The 19,059-nt window shown below is 47.3% G+C and overlaps 1 protein-coding gene across 2 annotated transcripts in view; it reads right to left on the bottom strand.

The window, feature by feature from the left end:
* The window catches only part of AHCYL1 (adenosylhomocysteinase like 1), a 38,216-nt gene extending 20,269 nt beyond the window's left edge, over positions 1–17,947 (bottom strand). Inside the window, exon 1 of one of the 2 annotated variants that reach the window (XM_039537368.1) lies at positions 17,656–17,947. In XM_039537368.1, coding sequence (XP_039393302.1) covers positions 17,656–17,763 — 108 coding nt within the window. In that variant the 5' untranslated portion in view covers positions 17,764–17,947. The remainder of the gene's footprint in view (positions 1–17,655) is intronic. The other variant, XM_039537367.1, reaches the window with a different exon arrangement.
* Between the last annotated feature and the right edge of the window lie 1,112 nt (positions 17,948–19,059).

Here is a 19,059-nt window from a genome sequence, read left to right as displayed (position 1 = left end):
CTGGGCTCTCTAGCTGGCATTAAGGGGAAAATCCTCTTCATAATCTCTCAAACTCCAATTACATACTGACTGTGCAGAGTCTCCCCTGTACTGCACTGCTGTGGAATGCAGCCACCCAGGCCATCTCCTTTGGATGGGCTAGGTTTGCTTGTAAGGCTCACAAGCCAGCTAGTCTGGTTTTTCCCAAGAGAGGGCTGGAAAGCAGGGCTATCCACCTTTTCATTGTGGATACAGGCAGCTTCGGGCTTCCAAGGCCAAAAGCAATCTTTAAAATGTCTTTTATTGGAACCCAAACTTCTCACTCTGCTGGAAGTGGCTTTTCCGACTGGGTGGAGCACAGCATTTAATAGCAAGGAAAATATTTTTAATCCCAGCACGTCAGTGCTAAGTAGGCAGAACAACGCAATACTTAGCTCTTACACAGAGCTTTCTATGAATACAGCTAAGGCACTTTACAGAGGAAGATCAGCATGGCCTTCTTTTTACAAATGGAGAAACTGAGGCACAGAGAGGGGAAGCAACTTGCCCAAGGCCACCCAGAAAGACAGTGGCAGAGTCAGGATCAGAACCCAGGTTCACTCCAGTGATCGATCCACTGGATCACACCAAGCTCTGTTCTTTCGGGGGAGGGGGGTGGGGTTGTTCTGCTAAAAAGAAAGATTCTCATCTGTTAATGTTTAAATCTGCCACAGTACATTTAGAAGTCTAGTATGAAGCATTGAACAACATTTATAGGCCCCGACGAGCATAGGCAGACCTCAAGTGCAGGACTGGGGCCTTAGTTTTAATTACACGTGTCAATAACTGAAAGGTACAATTCCTCGCAATCAATGAGACGTAGTGCAGTTCCACTGTATTTCAAGCAGTTCCAATGCTTTCCAGGTATTTCTAAGTGCAACAATGCAAACGGTATTTAATTTTGCTCCGTCTATGGCAGAAGGACAGAAGACAAAGACATTCTGACCTCTCCAGATACAGTGCTGTGTCTTAAGACTGAAAGGTCAAAATGACCCCCGTTCTCCCCTAGCCATTTGAAACTAATGCTGGAAACACAGGTCAGCTATGCTATTAGATACTTCCATTCTTGGTCATTGTGCAGCTGCGTTACCGACCAATCTCAATGGCACACTACAGTCTTACTACAATGTTAACTGCTTCTGCACTGATGGATAGCCCACAGTCTTCACGGGTAGGCCACAGCCTAATCCAGTGCTGTATTCATTCATGGTAAATCTGGATCAGACAGGTGAGTAAAATGTCCTTAGTTTTTCATGAGCATGGCAAAAGGCAAGTAAATAGGTTCTCTACCTGGGCTGGTAAGTTTCTTTGGCAGTTTTACCTAGCTGCTCAAATCAACCAGCAACTCCATCAGACTGACACCCCCAATTCTTCCAGCAACATAGTCACCCTTCATGGGATTAAAAGCCATCTGGATTTTGTCCCCGATACATACTAGGGGTCCTACAGTTCTCCGAGATTATGAATGCATTTAGTCAATTAAATCACCTTTCCTGGAACAGTGGGCTACATTTATACTGCTGCATGTAACTTCTGTACAGATCTAATTTTATACACATGGTTCTTATAAATGCACCCAGAAACCAACCCCAGTGCCTGTTCTCCCAGAATAAACTGGAGTTTAAGGGAAAATACAAACCGATCCCAAAGCACCAATTGCGAAGGGGGCAGGGGGAGGGGCAGGATTACTCTCAATTACTAGTATCTAGCAAGTCTGAGCGAGTTCCATACCGCAGGAAAAGTGCATCTACAGCAATTTCAATGACTGGAATGGGTGAAAATATCCAATGACAATTTAGCAAGAGGGGAATTCAGTGTTTGGACAAGGGTTTTTAGTTTTCACATCCGTTGGCTGGCTGAGGTAAACTCTACAGAGGCCCCAGGGCAAACCTCAACCTGCTAACACAGGAAAACTAAATACTGCTTTGGCTACATTAGGATGCTACCATGTGATAAAAAGCGTATTTTCCTGGTAAAGCCAACACCTACGGGATAAATTTGGCTGTCAGTAGGTTTATTACTGGTGATAACATGCTAACCAGAAAGAACCCTGCTAGTCTGTCATATCCCAGGCTGCTTTAGTGTGGCTGGGAGACCCAAAAAAAAAAAAAATAGTGTTTTTTTTTTCTATTCATCAGCTGAGAAAATGCCATCAAGACACAAACGTGGAATCTCAAAAACTTCCTCTATAATCGCTTGTCAGATTAATCACAGCAAGAGTACACACAAAGACTTACAACATACAGCACCAGATTGACATCGCCACCCAGGAGAAAATGGGTCTGCATGTCCTTCCAGGACTCTGGCATTGCCAGTGAATTAGGCACCTTCTCCACTTGCTTGAGAGAACAATGCAACTGCTGCCTCGAGATCAGAGATCCTGGGACCTTTCCTCTGGAGGCTGCAGGAACCCAGCAACAAAGAGATCAGGACACAATTGTGAGCACTGTATTCCTTGACTTAATCAGCTGGCCCTAACAATAGCTCGGTGGATCTGGAGACTGTTGGCTGCACATTTTGCTCTGGAGGTCACATCCATGATGCCTGGAGACTACCTGTTCTTTTACGTGTTATTTTTTCATTCCAAAACTAGGATTGTAAACTTTATCAGAATAAAAAGCTCAGTATCAACCTGCATCCATCCTCTTTATGACACAAAGCCTGGCAGCAAGCTTAGAAAACTGCAGATTTGATTCTGTAATTCGTATTTACAGTTACTGATTTTAACAGGCCTGGAAAACTGTCTTGAAATGCTACTGCTCCCGTCAGTGATTAATTATTCTACAGAAAGATTATTTCCATGGCATGATTTCCTCCTGGGAGGTTGGAATTGTTTTCTCGTAAGCAGCAGGCTCTCGCTGTGCTTTTGAGTTCAGAAGCTTTTAAAACGGTGATGGCTTGAATTCACGTATTTTCGGAAGAAAATCATCATGTTTATTAACTCTAGCCACAAGGAGGAAGGGAAGGAGGAATGTTACTATTCATTTCAGGCATACAAGCGCCTGGTGAATCCTCAGACAGGCAGAAATTTGGCTGCTATGCAACTTCTTTTTCTAGGTCAAGAACAGGAGCAGACTAGCAGGTTAATTCATGGCCATCTCCCATCCTCCAACAACACCATTACGCATACCAGAGTAACCAATTCTCAGGATGTAGATCTGAGATCATCCTAACTCCACTTCGAATGAGAGTCCAGTTAAAATACTATGTGTCAGGCACTCTGTGCATAGTCACCTACTGTACGTTTCTACTGGTGGTTCACGACCCACACCTACCACTGATCCATCTTGCCCAGGTGAGTCTAGTCCTCCAGGTAATTCCTGCCCATGGCATGTCCTAATACCCCTTACATGCCCTAACAGGGACTGTCTCTCTCTCCAGAAAGCAGTTCATTAAATACCATCCAAGTAAGGTCAGACATGAAGTATCTATTGCTAGGTTAAACCAATAAAAATTTATCAGCTGCTTTCTTCCCCAGTCCTGAAAACAGGGAACTATAACTTGTCACAGAGCCCTCAGAGTTGCTGTTCTCAGAATGGAGGGGGCTGGTAGCTTCACGTGGACAGAGCACCCTGAGAAGCCTCAATAGCAACCCGTTATGGCACAGATCTTTAGTAAGTTTCCTACTCCAGACTCTTCCAGGCTAACTGCTGGCATTGGGAACAGGAACTGCAGCTGACCCTCCTTTGTCAGTATCAGTGGGAGCCCTGAATGGATGACACTTCCATCCAAGTACCACAAAGCTGGTTTAGTTAAGGGACAAGTACATGAAATATTGCTTGTGCTGTGCCAGGGCAGCATTCCTGACCATTAGCACTTAGCCATACCCGCTCTCCCCCCGAAAAGACTGAGCTGCTCACCAGTGTCCTTAGGCGCACTCTGCCCTAATTGTGGAGCCAGGGTTACCCAATTCTGTTTTCCCACAACCTCCTGAAGGAATCATCTGGATAGTCCTTACAAGTATCTGAGAATGCCCTGCTCAGACAAATCACAACCAAAGCTAGGATGACTGCCTAGCAGTTTTGCAATCTGGGGCCTTCTACTGCTCCACTCCTAATAGTGCTAATTCTAAGGCACACTTGCCATTTCAGACACTGGTAGGTCTAGGTGTTTAACATGAAGGCCTCCTTGCTCTGATTTTGTGTCACTGCAACTAAAAGCTGCTTACAGACCTTCTAAAGACATTCACAAGAATCTGAAGCCCAACAGAGATTAAGATGCTCTTCAACGAAGCAGGCAAGTTACAAAGGTTAATGGGGTGAAAAACAGCTTCTGGTTTTTAATCGTCATATAATGATACATGTGAAGAGGTGGTTAAGGGAATAATAAATGGAACACAACATTAAATAAAATAAATGTGATCTTAAGGGTCTGATGGTTAAATAGTAACTGAGAACAATAACAATTACTGCTTTATAAAAAACTCAGGGTCAAAGTAACTCATTCCTCAAGGAGCATAGGCAAAGTTTTGCCACCAAAAGGAGAGATAAAATATACAGCCCTTGGACTCTGGGAAGGATTTTAGAGTTGGAGATTGCATAGATTATATGTATAGGGATCAGTTTTTAAAAGTGTGCCTGAACGTTAAACGCCCAGGCTGGAATTGTGAAAGGAGACTGAGACCTCGCCTATATTCAAAGACAAGCTGCAACTGCAGGTTAGAGTTTAAAGCAATTTAGTTAAATTAGTGCAACAGTGTAGGCCGACTCCTAATCTGATTTAAACTCAGCCTATAGAGGATCCACTTCTATCTAAAGTGGATAAACTAATTAGTTTTTAAACTAATTTAAAGTTAAACCAGTGCAATTTTGAATGTCAACAAGACCCAAGAAAGTGAAGTGTACATTTTGCGAGTTGGGCACTTACCCCCCTCTGGATCTTTGGAAGAGCCCAACCCTAAATAAAGGGTCTGTTTTTCAGAAACAGAAACCACCATCCATCAAAGTCAGTGGGTGAGGAGAGTATCCCAAAGCTCCTTAGATGTCTACCTTTACACAGTCATTTTTGGAACTGTTACCCATTATGCCAAATACTAAAAGCAAAGTGACTTTAAATAAATAATGGTACTTGGAAATTGCACACACAGCCAGAAGGACTGTAGAATTGGGACTTTTACTCAGTTCTTACATCAGTGTCGTACTGCAGTACCAACTCCCTTGTTAGAGAGGTCCAGGAAAGTGCTGCCACTAAGCTCCAGCTGTCAAGGGCTAAGAGCTTTTTATAAAAGCTGCCTTTTGAACTGAAGATTTCACACTTGCTCTCCAACCACACCATTAGTTTCCCCAAAAGCATTTACACAATACTGCACACATGCATACAACTGCACCAGTACACACTTCACAAGTGGGCAAACTGAGTCAGCACAAGGTTAAGCTAGGAGAGCCCAAAGTCATACTGCTGGTGAGCAGCAGTCGGGTCTCCTGACTCTCAGACCCCAGGGTTCAATACAGAGCACTGCAATTAACCCAGGGGGTTGGGCTGAGTTTGCTGTAGCAATAATCATTGACTCTTTACCTTGAGGCGGTAAAGTCTTATCAGTGTTGCATTAATGCAATTTTAAGTATTTAATTTATAACTGTTCGGGGACCATTTACTTCAGGCTGCCAAACCTGCTGTATTTCTTATTCAGGCTGAATGGTGACAGCAGCGTGGAAGGTATCTGCAATATAATGCTGATCAGCACCTGAGCAGGGAGTGTGTTTAAAGGTGATCTGCAAAGGAAAAAAAAATACAAGCGTCTGGGCCCTTTTTGGTTATGAGGCTGAAAAACCAGACATCTTTTTCACTTGATTATTTGTTATTACTCTTTAGAGATTTCAAGCATATCAACTCTGAGTCTCCCTGGTTCTGCTCTCTCTTTTGAAGACACAGAGATGGGCTAGAAAGTTAGATGAAGGGAGGAGATGTGCTGAATCTTTAACAAAATAACTCTCCTCCCTGCTGGGTTCGGTGTTTAAGTTACATAGGTAGAACAAAAAACAAAAAAAAGTTTTAAACAGTGTGATTAAGTCACTTCCTTTCCCAAGTAATGGGACTTCACTTCCCTGGTATACATGATGTTATAAGCTTATTAGTTCTCCAGTTCTTCATAGAGTCTTACAGGGTAGACACAAGTACAAGTTATTTACCGTAACCTTTCAGGCCTTATATGTATTGTGATAAGGTCATGGACCAGGACCCTACGGTACCTGGGGTATACAAACAGAACAAAAAGCTGCATGAGCTTCAATATCAAGCAGACTTCAACGGCCCTCATATGACTATGTAGCCTATAGGATATAAAGGACATTGAGCATTATGATATCCTTGTACTTTTTCCTATCTTAGGAAAACTGTAAAACAAACGTAAAAATGGAGAACAAAGCACTGCAATATCAACAGCCTGAAATAGGACAGAGATGAAAAACATACAACTGGCACGATTTTTGGCCAATACGCTGTGATTGGTACCAGTAGAAAGACAAGCAAAGTGCCATTTTAGAAGCAAGCCGCTCTTCCACAGCAGCCTGCCAGTATCAGGATAAGCAGCATAACCTTAATGTGTGTGTTACACAACGTAAAATCCAGCCAGGCCTAACCATTTGAGCACTGCTCTGGCGAGAGAGCTGAAACTGCATCTTGGCTGTCAGACTATCAGTGCAGAGTTCAGGCAAAGGTGAGGGTATGTTCTAGTGCTGAGGTCTCATTCACGTCCAGTGCAACTCATCGCGACCGAAAAATTACATTTAAGTCCAGGAGCATGAGCCTGACTGGCCACAAGACTACCCCAGACTGACTGCAACCCATGGCCACACTGTGGTAGACACCCTCTCCCTGAAACACTTGACTCACCCTTCATTCAGCTATTCCTCACTCTCAGGAGGGCTAAAGTCTCTAGCTAGGTCCATCATTGGGATCCAATGTGCAGGTTTTCCCACCAATCACTGCTGTCTATGGGACGAAGAATAGATCTCCATCTCCTAAGGCAGCAACCACTCTTTACAGGAATAAATCAGCATCTTTACCAACTTAATTCAGCAGATCAAATCGCCTCTGGATATGTTACTCTCATGCCCCAGAACCAGCTCTTGTACCTGTTTAGATCAGTGGGATACCACACACAAGACAGAATTTCAGCAACAAAGCTCCTTGCTGCAGCTGACCTAAGTGATCTAAATAAACCACTTACACAGGCGATTGAGAAGGACCTGAGCAGTGGTGGCTCCATGCTTCCTTATATGCAGAATCCCGCACTTAGGAAGAAAGAATCCCATTCACCACTACAGGGACCAACTGGCTAAGCAGCAGTTCTGCAGAAAAGGACCTGGGGATTACAGTGGACGAGAAGCTGGATAGGAGTCAGCAGTGTTGCCAAGAAGGCCAACAGCATATTGGGCTGCATTAGTAGGAGCATTGTCAGCAGATAGAGGGAAGTGATTATTCCCCTTTATTCAACACTGGTGAGGTCACACCTGGAATACTGCATCCAGTTTTGGTCCCCCTACTACAGATGGGATGTGGACAAATTGGAGAGAGTCCAGCAGAGGGCAACAAAAATGATTAGGGGGCTGGGACACATGACTTACGAGGCAAGGCTGAGGGAACTGGGGTTATTTAGTCTGCAGAAGAGAAGAGTGAGGGGGGATTTGATAGCAGCTTTCAACTACCTGAAGGGGGGTTACAAAGAGGATGGAGCTAAACTGTTCTCAATGGGGGCAGATGACAGAACAAGAAGCAACGGTCTCAAGTTGCAGTGGGGGAAGTCTAGGATGGATATTAGGAAACACTATTTCACTAGGAGGGTGGTGAAACACTGGAATGGGTTACCTAGGGAGGTGGTGGAATCTCCTTCCTTAGAGGCTTTTAAGGCCTGGCTTGACAAAGCCTTGGCTGGGATGATTTAGTTGGGGATTGGTCCTGCTTTGAGCAGGGGGTTGGACTAGATGACCTCCTGAGGTCTCTTCCAACCCTAATATTCTATGATTCATTTGGGAGCACAAGGTGCTGCTCAGGGGAGGCCCACAGGCATTGCTTTGTATTCTCCAGTCAAGAGCACACAGGTGCACATATGTGCTACAGGGGAGCACCCATAACGACATATACTCGAAGAAGAACCAGCCATGCACTGCAATTCCTCCACCAGATGGGGAATGAAATGGTTTCCTGTCAGTTAAGTAAGAGGGGTCATCAGGAGTCTCTTTATCTTGCCTCCACCTGATGACAGAATGAAATACAGTAGCCCATGGAACTGCATCTAGGTTTTACACGGAAGATTGCGGCCACACTATATGCATACAGTCTCTTGATCCAAGTGCAATAGGAATTGGCAAAATGCTCTCATTCCAAACATGCCCAGGTTGGAATTAATCTTCTCCCTGTGGTACCAGAAAAGAATGTGCAATATTCTGATCCTGACTTTTGATGAAGGGCAGGGAGAACTCCTGAAAACATCAGGGTCAAGTGGCAGAGTTTCCACAGCACCAAGGTCCAAGTCACTCAATGAAAGGAACGCAAAGAGAATCTTTGCAAGATGGAGCTGAGGGAACTGCCTCCAGGCTGCTCTTAGGCAGGCTCCAGCCACCTCCCCCACCCCGAAAAGCCTGAAAAGAGACAGATCCCCCATTGGTACAGGCCCCTGGCTGCCTCACTCTGGTATTTATGAACTAAACCACTTCCTTGTGAGAGCCAGGATAGCACTGGGATCTGATAGCTCTCTCAAGGATAACAGTAGGCAGCACTGAGGCAATATGCACTTCCCCTGCAGCAGTAGGCTTCCCACCCTGCATTACAATGCTGCCTGTTTGACTAATCGGAACACCATGTCCCTGGCCAACTAAGTCCTTTCTCTGCTACAAACCTGAAGTAAACAGATTCTACAGCAGCAACGAGCCCGTTACCAAGGTCACGGTATTGATCAGACAGTGTAATTAAAATTCACAGTTCAACTGGCCCAATGTGACAGGGCAGCTGGGTAGCCCCACGAGCGGCATGAATAGCTGCAACATCCGTGTCATGCCTTCTCAAAGGCACAAATCCCACAAGACTCCAGGTGCAGCAGAAGCTATTTTCCTAGTGCAGAGGCAGCCTCAATTTCAAGAACAAATTTGCCACGACTGCTGCTCAGAATTCACTCTATACACTCTGCAAGGCTGAGAACCACCTCTCTGCCTGGAGTCTCTACATTCTGCCCAACGTCTGCTGCCACGTTGCCAGTATCCCATGGAGTCTAGGTCAACAATTGTTCTTGGGCGGAGAACGTTGAGCTACATTTAGCCTTTGGAAAAAGGGACATGTTTAATGACAATTAAATGAATACGGTCGGAGCATAAGTAAACTTTCATAAAGGCCTGCTTAGCTTTATGGCTTATGGACTGATAAAGCCATTAAGTCTACACCGGTGGCACTGTTCAAACCTTCTAAGTTCTAGTCCACTGCTGGTCTCAAATGAGGTGAATACCTTTTCAGTATCCCACTTACATATGGTTGCCCCCTCAGTTTGGAGCACATTTTGTATTAGGGTTTGATTCTCTCCATTACAAAACACCTATGAATGCTCAACTGATCAGAGAGCTTAATGAGAAATTCAAGAACCTTACCACAAAATGTAACATCTCATGCACTGGAGACCATATAAATATATTATAATGCACTGAACTCGTACAAGAAAGGGGCATCCTTTATTAGACAACATCCTGTTCTTAAAACCAGGCAAACATACTAAGCATAGCTCTATTTGCACAATTCTGTTCCCCCTTTATTAAGTCCCTTCCATTAAGCAACTGATTTGCCACTCCGCTGGGTAACCATTGAAAACAGGATCTTCTGTATGTAAAACAGATGAATAGACAATACGCTGCTAAAAATGTCATACGTTTATCTCCAACAGTCCGCTCAAACCTGGGCCTGGAGAGCAGATTCCCATAGCAAGATTGAGAAACGCTTAGCAATTGGGAACAAAGGGATATAAACACTGTCCAAGCTGGAATCCAACTGTGGAAAGAATTGTCAGGATCCCAAAGAAAGTATTGTTATAGCCTGTTCCATACTGCAAAACAACTGTCCATTTCAGGAAGAGTTTTAAAAAACTATCACCACTAGATCTCCTATATTTGAGAATGGGCATTGCTTGTATCAGAATCAGGTTCCTATCAGGAAGAGCCTCAGGGCCTCTTGACTGGACTGGATAACAGTAATCATAATGGAGCAGACAGGGAAACTTGCACTATTCAAAAAGGGTTGTACCTGCATGATCTGTGATCCCTAATCACCTAGAACTGCCATTTTTATAATGAGACTCTTGAGAAGCCTGCCAGAGCAGCTGCAAAGGAGGACAGGGAATACATGGAGGATTTTAATCACCCTTCTAGTGGCTGAAGTGTCATAAAGTTGGAAACCCAGCCTATTTCCAATGGCCACAGCAGAGAATATATGGAGAACAAATGGATTTGATCCCTGGAATGTCAGTCCAAAGGACAAAGCAGAAAGGATGCATGTGTCATTCAAGTGGACCCCAAAGGTCACCATCATCTTGGTGTGCAAGAATGGGCCCCCTTCAGGTTCTCCACATCAGCTACGGGCCTCCTCCCCTAAACGTATGTAGAATTATTTCAAAATCTATGTTGGTGAATCCAAAGTGTCAGATCACTTTCTCCTCTTATCACTGGAGGGACACAAGTAGAATTCCCTTTGGAAAGAATCCCATCAGGAAGAGCCTCAGGGCATCTTGACAGGACTTATAACAGTAATCACCGCTCCTCAGCCCAAACATAACAAAGATGCACAGAAGGATCTGCTCAGCCCCTTGGGGGAACCTACAGTAGGTTACTATAGGGATCAAAGCAAGGTCCGGTCCAATTTAAATTCTTCATTACAGATTTGGAAAGGAGGTAAAGAGTATGCTAATGAAAGGTACGGACAATACTACAGACCAGCAGGAGCAGTGAATACCAAGGCTGGCAGAAATATAAAGAGTTCTAGCAATATCAGAAATACTGAAGGTAACAGAATGAGATTCAATTTGGAAGAGTGCTGTTAATACTTACAGAAAAAATATACAAAAAATACAGCTGTGCAGTAATGGGACTAACCTAGAAAGCAGTAATGCTGAGAGCAACTTACAGCAGACAGCAATTAGAAGAAAGGCCACTAACTGCTGGCTGTGCATATGGAAGCATCTCAGTACAGAACCGGGGAGGTGACAACCCCCTCTCTCTGTGTTTCTCATGGAAGAGTGCCTGGAATACTGCATCCAGGCTTGGGCGCCTTGTCACCAGACAAACAAATTTCAGGAAGATCAGAAAGAAAGTCAGGAGGCAGCAGAGAATAACTTAAGGAAGAGTGACAAGGTGAGTGAGGTAATATCTTTTATTGGACCAAAAGCAGTTGGCCTGGTAAAAGATATTACTTCACCCATCTTGCATGTCTTGTATCCTGGGACCAACAGCTACAACAAAGCCACACACAGTTAAGGAAGAATGACAGTTAAATGTGCGGGGTCTGGCTAATCAGTGTCTAATGGTATGTCTCCACTGCAGAGTTAATCCTGGGTTCTTACCTGGGTTTTAGCCTTAACCCTCCTACCAGTCCAAAGAAAAACCTCTGACACAGGTCTGGAGGTACTTTAAACCCAGGCTTGCTTACTCAGCTGGGAATGTGGGGTAGAAAGCAAGCTCCACTTTAAGTCGGGCTGAAACTTGCCCACTTTGCATTGAGAAAACGGGCTAAATCACTCAGGTGCTAATAGTCCTTTAATGGCTTCCCACAATTCCCTCAGAAGGACAGACAAGTTCTCCCGCAATTGACACAACTGACTAGGAAAGAATCCTAGAGCATCTCAGCACAAAGAACCATGGGACATGCTCCCAGTCACACACCAGCAAGGGTGCAAACAGTAGGCAGAAGGGGCTTTGCAGTGGGGATGCTCACATCTTGGTTACACTAACCCAGCTCCTCAGAGTGGAGGCCAATAACCTGGGTTAACTGTCCAGTGTAGGCATAACCTATGGAAGTGACATGGTGGAGATAGAACCATCTCCAAGTAGCTGAAGAGTAGGGGAGGATTTATGGGTGATAATTTAATCCCAGCAAATCTATGTCAGAAAGTAATTCAGAATGACTCTTAAGAAAATTTGATAAGGAAATCTATTGGCTAGATTGCGACAGCCTCCAGGGATCAAAGGAGGAAGCACCAAAGTGTACTGATCCTAGAGTGAAAAATCTTATCACTGGCAGGGGGCAGGAGAGCTAAGTGGTCTTTTCCATCTCTAATTTCTGGCTCACTTGAGAGACTCCGAGAAATGCATCCCAGAACAGATTTCCTTCCCAGGTTGTCAGAGTAGCTTGATTCACTGGTATCCTGCAGACAGACAGCAATCCAGCACAGGGTTAATGGAGCACATCATACCCCCTGGGAGTAATCTTGTATTTACAGAAAGGGGCTGTGTAGCGTGTGGCAATTCTGCCCTGGGAAGGGCACAACTAACCTCATCCACAGAAGGACTGATGTCCCAGGAGCAAACAGGCCCTGTTTAGCAAGGCTAGCCAGCACCAGGGAAAGCACCAGAGCAGCTTGTGCAAGTGACCTCAAAAATTAGCAACAGACACAAAAGCTCTAGGGAATGCACTGAGTGCAATCCAGAGGGATTTAAATCATGTCTAATTGGATCCCATTTACACCTATACCCATCCCCCCACCCGCCCCAAATTCAGTCCTCCCAGTGCCTCATTCCCTTCCCCCCACCCTCCAGTCTTCCCTGGCTCTGTCCTTCCCCCACCATGCACAGAGTAGCTCTGAGTCTGTACCACTGCAAAGCTGCAGCAGTACATTAGTATTCTCCTTGGCACCCCTGGAACACAGCCTCAGCAGGATTCCACTGATGCTATCATACACAGGTTCGGAAGCAAAAAACCCACAGAGCCAGTGCAGCTGGTTTCATTGGGGGGAGGGGGAGGGAGAAATACCACACTTACCTGCTTCTCAGCCCAAGGAGGACAGAGTCTTCAGCAGGTGCTGCGAGCTCCAGTCTGCCTGACAGAGCAGGGAGCATGAGACAGCTTTTAGCCCTTACAAAATGTGAAAACATTTCAGTTCTGTTGCATGAATAAGCATAACTGACTGCAGTTCAACCTGATGAAAAGCAGCTCACACCTGGTAAGGTAGATCAAGGTGTAAGCTAGGCTGTTAAGCTTCATAGGTAGGGCCCTACCAAATTCACGGCCATGAAAGGCGCATCACGGACCGCGAAATCTGGTCTCCTCCCATGAGGTCTGGTCTTTTGTGTGCTTTTACCCTATACTATACAGATTTCACAGGGGGGACCAGTGTTCCTAAAATTGGGGGTCCTGACCCAAAAGGGAGTTGCGGGGAGGGGGTCACAAAGTGTATGTGGGGGGGGAAATCGCAGTATTACCACCCTTACTTCTGCACTGCCTTCAGATCTGGGCGGCTGGAGGTTGGCAGCTGTTAACCAGGCACCCAGCTCTGAAGGCAGTGCCATGCCAGAAGCAGCACAGAAGTAAGGGTAGCAGTATCGCAACCCCACCCCCCCAACATTAAACCTTGCACCCTCATCCCCCTTTTTGAATCAGAATTCCTACAAATGCTGTGAAATTTCAGATTTAAATAGCTGAAATCATGAAATTTATTATTTTTAAAATCCTATGACTGTGAAATTGACCAAAATGATCCCTGAATTTGGTAGGGCCCTATTCATGGGTGGTGTGACAAGAGGATACTGCAGAGATATGTCACTAAGCTGCTGCTGTTTCAGTCCATGATAGAAACCCTGAATAGATACTATGCTTTGGAGTCAGCCCTAGTTAGGGTCAGGGCTCCCTGATCCTGACGTTCTACCCATCACTACTGTCTCAACACATTTTCCCTACTTAGAATTCATCCCGCCTTAGATCAAACAGCAGATATCACTCCCACCTGAATATACAATCACTTGTCACTGAAATAGTATATGAGCCAAAGCCCCAGAAAGCCCTGCTCACTGACTAGAAGGGACTTGAGGAAACTGGTGTTCCTAATGAAAACAGTTCAAACCACTAGGTACTCTAAACTGAACAGCCCCTGATTTGACAGTGAGCTGTGGGGAAGAGATTATTTCGGTTCTTTGCTAACAATTCCTGAGCCATTACAAGAATACTGTTCTGGATGTATCTATAAAACCCTCAACACAATTCACCGCGGGAGGGAAACCTGTTGGTGGCAATCCATCTGTTTCTAACGTTCCTACTAACATCCAGGCACTACAGTGCAGAACACAGTGGTTAATGTCCTAGATTAAGTATACCTCTCTGTCTTTCTTCAACTGCCCACTGCACTGTGGTAGTATCACTGAAGAACAAAGCTGGTGTTAGTTTGCTAACAGAAAAGACAAAGCAAGAGGAGTTCCATTAAGTAGACTGCAGTCAAGAAGGAGCTTCAGCTAAACTAGCTCCCCCAATCTACTGGGGGGAAAAGACCACAAGTTTCTGTGCAGGATCGAATGCCAGTTCACCTCGCCTTCTTTGGCCTTGTACTTAAACCCAGAGTTGATCACATTTAATCTCTTAATCACTTACCTCCTGCTGCTTCACTTTTTAACCTTTACCAACTCAATGACAAGAGAAGAAACAGGAGCTCCTCAAGGCCAGGATATGTAGCTAACAGGGATCTCATCATCCGGCTCGTTCAGGCCACCAGAAAGGGCTGATCAAACATGAGGAACACATCTACTTCTGCAGAAAATCCACTGATGGGGCTCTTCCCACAGCCCAGTTCCTATCAGAGCTGCTTCTTGCTAATGATCCCTCCAGCTTCTCGAGTGAGACACTTAGCCTGGGAAACTGAACACATTTGCAGCCTGTCCAAATGAACATTGAGAGATGCTTATTCCTGTCAGCACTTTCACTGCACTTCTCAGCAAGTGACACACGACTGCTCTTTGAAAAGCTATTCTAGAAAGGTTAGTACAAAGGAGACAGAGCCAGTACCAGCACTCTCAAATCCTGGAGATGTTCCCATCCTCCCCTTATGTCTGATCTTCATGCCCACCAGCCTTTAGAGAATGGTTTGTTCAAGCAAGCCTGCTGTTGGACTCTCTCTCCTGGCCAATACAGGGAGTCACTCTCAGCTGTTTGCCTGAGATGTGGAGCGAAGGGGGGGGGGGGAGCTGTATGAAAGGAGGGAGTTTCAAAGCACAAAAAAGGGACACACAAGTCACATCAGCTTTGCATTAATAGAAATAAATACAAGTCTCAAGAAGGAAAGAGGCCTGTTAATGGTTATGATTTTGTTATGAGGCAACTTGAAAATGCCTTGAGCTCTGAGATAAGCTCTAGGCACTTAGCACTGTATACTTTGGAGTTTTTGCCAACGCCTCTGCTATCAGTGCTATTCACAATCACCAGGTGGGCTGGGAAAATGGTGGCCTGAAGCATTCATTCTTACTGATGGCAATGCCACCCAAGATTTCACTGGCTACTGATGTTATCCGCCTCAAAGGCCACCATTCATTGCATGTCCTGAAGTGCTCCCGGCAGGGCCTTGGCAGCATTGCAACCTGCTGACTGCACATCAAGCTATGAAACAAGCCTAGAACTACAGCAGTAGTTTCAAGGGTCAACTATTACCTCTCATACACCCAAGTACATCAGCCCTCCCAGAGCCTCTCCCACAAGAACACTGGATTGAGCTAAACCCTACGTACCCTCATCCTCACATTAAAAGGGTTTCCCACACTACCACCACAGCAACTCCCCCACCCCATGGGCTGCTTAAGTGTTACAGTATATTCGTCTCTCATATCACTGCCACAGTATGGCTTATGTGGTCACAAGCCTCAGACTGTTACACGATGGATATGAAAGTAAGACTGGAAGGAGGTAACAACAATCAAAAGAAAATAGTTTGCTTTAGTTCTCTCAAAAGCATGACTACAGCTGCAGAACCACCTCTGGAAAGAAGCAGCTCTTAGCCTCTGCATTCTTCTGCTCTTTCCTCCGGGCTACATCCACAGTCTGCATAAACAGACAGATCCACTGAGTTCCTCTGTCACTGGCAGCTGAATGCTAGTTATTTGAGGAGATTAGGCAGGAGGGGATGTCTCAAATGCAAATGATTTTAAGTGGCCTCTAGATGAAACCAGTACCCCCACCCTCTAAAATTCCAGCACCTATGTCAACAACCAAAACATTCTCAGCAGGAAGGCTTTGCATTTCCAGGGGCTGAGGGCTCTGGTGTTTTTCCCATTTACTCCTTTCAATTCCTAACACTGAGGCATGTGGCAGCAGCCTAGGGGAGAACATGATATTCAACACAGCAGGGACCTCCCACAGCAAGTCTAAATCCCAGAGTTTCAGCTGCATCTACACACGCAAAGATCTGAAATTCACCAGTAGTGCAACTCTACCAATGGTGGCTGTAGCAAAGAGCTGACCACTCCCTTGTCTAATCCTACTCAGACAGAATTTAGACAAGGGAGCGGTAAAAGCACAGTGACCAGTCTACATGAGGGCTCTCACCTTTGCAAGCACTGAGGAGCCGATGGGAGAATTTCAGTCACTTTAAGGGTGAATGGACAAGAGGGGAATGCTGAGCGCAGCAAGCACTCCAGGAAGCTTGAGTTACATTCCCACAAACCCGCCTGCAGATTGGTCTTTCCCTCAAAACTGTCATCAAATCCCTCCTCTCATTGGCTGCCCAAACTTGTCCATGGCGCCCACAAACATGGAGCAGGCCTCCCCTGCTCCCCAAAATGCCTGGCTTGCTGTATTCTCTAAATACCCCTTGAATATTCCACCACATCTCTTGGGCCACCCAACATCTTGCTATCATACCCCAATACACGAAACCACAAATCCACCCTTCCAGTCACTGCAACACTGTCCTCTTACTGACCCTGAGTTCAGGGTCAAAGCAGATAACCCGCCCAGTTCTAACCAACCCCCAAACCTGTCCACCTCCCTCCTCACAGATATCTGTACCAGGCCATCACAATTCCCCAGAGCATCTTCCCCACAAAGCCTTGTGCACTGTACCTGGCATCCTCCCTACAATCCCGGGACACCCTATCCTGACAACAACTCCCCCATACACATCCCACAGGCTCCTGCTCTACCCCCATCCCCTAATGCAAACCATGGGAGGCACAGCAGGTGGCCAGCTCAGCTGAGACCTGTAGTCCCCACTCCCAAGAAACATGCTGCCCCTTCACATGCCTTTACAGTTATCCACCCCCATGTCCGGGCCCTCCCAAATCGAGCCTTGGATCAGCTGCCAACAGGGTCTCTTGGGGAGCAGAAATGCATCCTCACTCCAATCCGTACCTCACCCCTGAACCAGACCTCCCCTACCCCGGGACCAGCCTTCCCCCACCTCCAACCAGACCCTCCTACACGGGACAGATTCCCCCCCCTCCGAACCGGACCTACCCCCTCACCCCCGGCCTCACACCCCCCCGAACCGGACCTCCCCCCTCACACTCCAGACCAGACCTCCCTCTGCCCCAGAACCGGCCTGCCCCCCCATCCCCGGACAGGCCTCTCTCCGCCCCGACCGGACCCCTCTCTACCCCAGAACCGGCCTGCCCCCCCAGACCCGTCCTCACCCCAGGACCAGGCCTCACACCCCCCCGAACCGGACCGGGCCCCTCACCCCCCCCGGGCCGGTACCTTCTTGGGCGCCTTGGTGACCGTGGCCATGAAGGAATACTTCTCGGCGTCCTCGATCTCCTTGGCCTGTTTCATCTCGTCCCCGACGGCGGAATCCGGCACCGACATCCTGGCGCTGCGGAGGGGGGCGAACCGGGGCGGTAGGGGTCGGCAGCGCCGCGCGGGGGAGGCGGCGGGGGCAGCCGGCGTCGGACGGGCCCGCTCGGGAGCGCTCAGTGAGGAGACTCCGGGCCCGCCGGCTCCGAGCGCTCTGCAGCGGGGGACTGCGGCCGCCGCGCGCACCGGCAGGGGGCGGGGCTAGCTACCGGTACACGTCACACCGTCACACGCCCGGGGCGGTGCCTAGCGTCACGCCTCACGCACGGACCGGGCAGGCGACGCCGCACGCACGGACCGGGCAGGTCCCCGCGTTCAGGGTCGAGCGGCGCCCCCTGGCGGAAAGGAATGGGAGCGAACGAGCTCGGGCCAGGCGATGGGTCCGGCACGAGGAGGGGTCCCATTGCCCACCCCTGCCCCTGACCCTCGTATGGGCCTAGGGTGTGTGACTGGGGCCCGGGAGCAACTGGGGGGGCTGAGCTTAGCATTGGGCTTCCCATCCCTAGGGGGCGCTGCTGGGTTTGGGGTGCTGCGTTTCGGGGGGGGGGTTGTAGGGTTGGGGGGGGTTCAGGGTTGGAGGGTGCTGCTGAGTTGGGGGGATACACTGGGTAAACTTGGCACCCTGAGAAATCTGGGCCAGCCTAAAGCGTGGGTGGGATCTCAGCGCTGGGGCAGTGGCAGGGTGATGGGTCATTGGTGGTGAGTTGGAGAGCAAGCCCACCCTGCATGCACCCTGCACTGATGGTTCCTGCCCTGCTCAGCTGGGCCTGGCTTCCTGCTGTTATGCAATTTATGGACCATCCCTGACAGCCAATTTTTTTGGTGCTTTTTCAAGGCTTCCCCCCCAACACACTTGTAACAGTGAAACAAAGGTGCAAAAGGAAGGACTCACACCCCTATAGTATGTTACGTAATTTATGGACATCCCCCGCCAATCTGGGACACAGGATTGCAGCACCACTCTGGTTTGGTCATGATGGAGGGGTGGCCAGGCCAACTCTGCGTGAGTGACATCCTAACCTAGAACACAGGGTCGCAGCGTCACACAACCCTGTGCGCCATGTCACAGAGCCAGGACAGGTGCCGCCACTGGTGAGTGACTGCAGGGTGGGCTCACGCTCCAGCTCCTTCTGAAAAGTGGTGTCATACACCACCTTTGTCAGTTCCGTAGTATGATGGATAACACACCACCCTTACACCGAAAGGCCACTGGGGTGGCAGTCACCTTCCTTTCCCCCTCAGCCCTGGGGAGAATCAGGGAGCACCCACGTGTCTCAGGATTTGGATTTTATCTCTTACATAGGGTCT

Source organism: Mauremys reevesii, linkage group 4, assembly GCF_016161935.1.
Source record: "Mauremys reevesii isolate NIE-2019 linkage group 4, ASM1616193v1, whole genome shotgun sequence".
Taxonomy (NCBI): Eukaryota; Metazoa; Chordata; order Testudines; family Geoemydidae; genus Mauremys; species Mauremys reevesii.
This window is presented reverse-complemented; position numbering and strand designations above follow the sequence as displayed.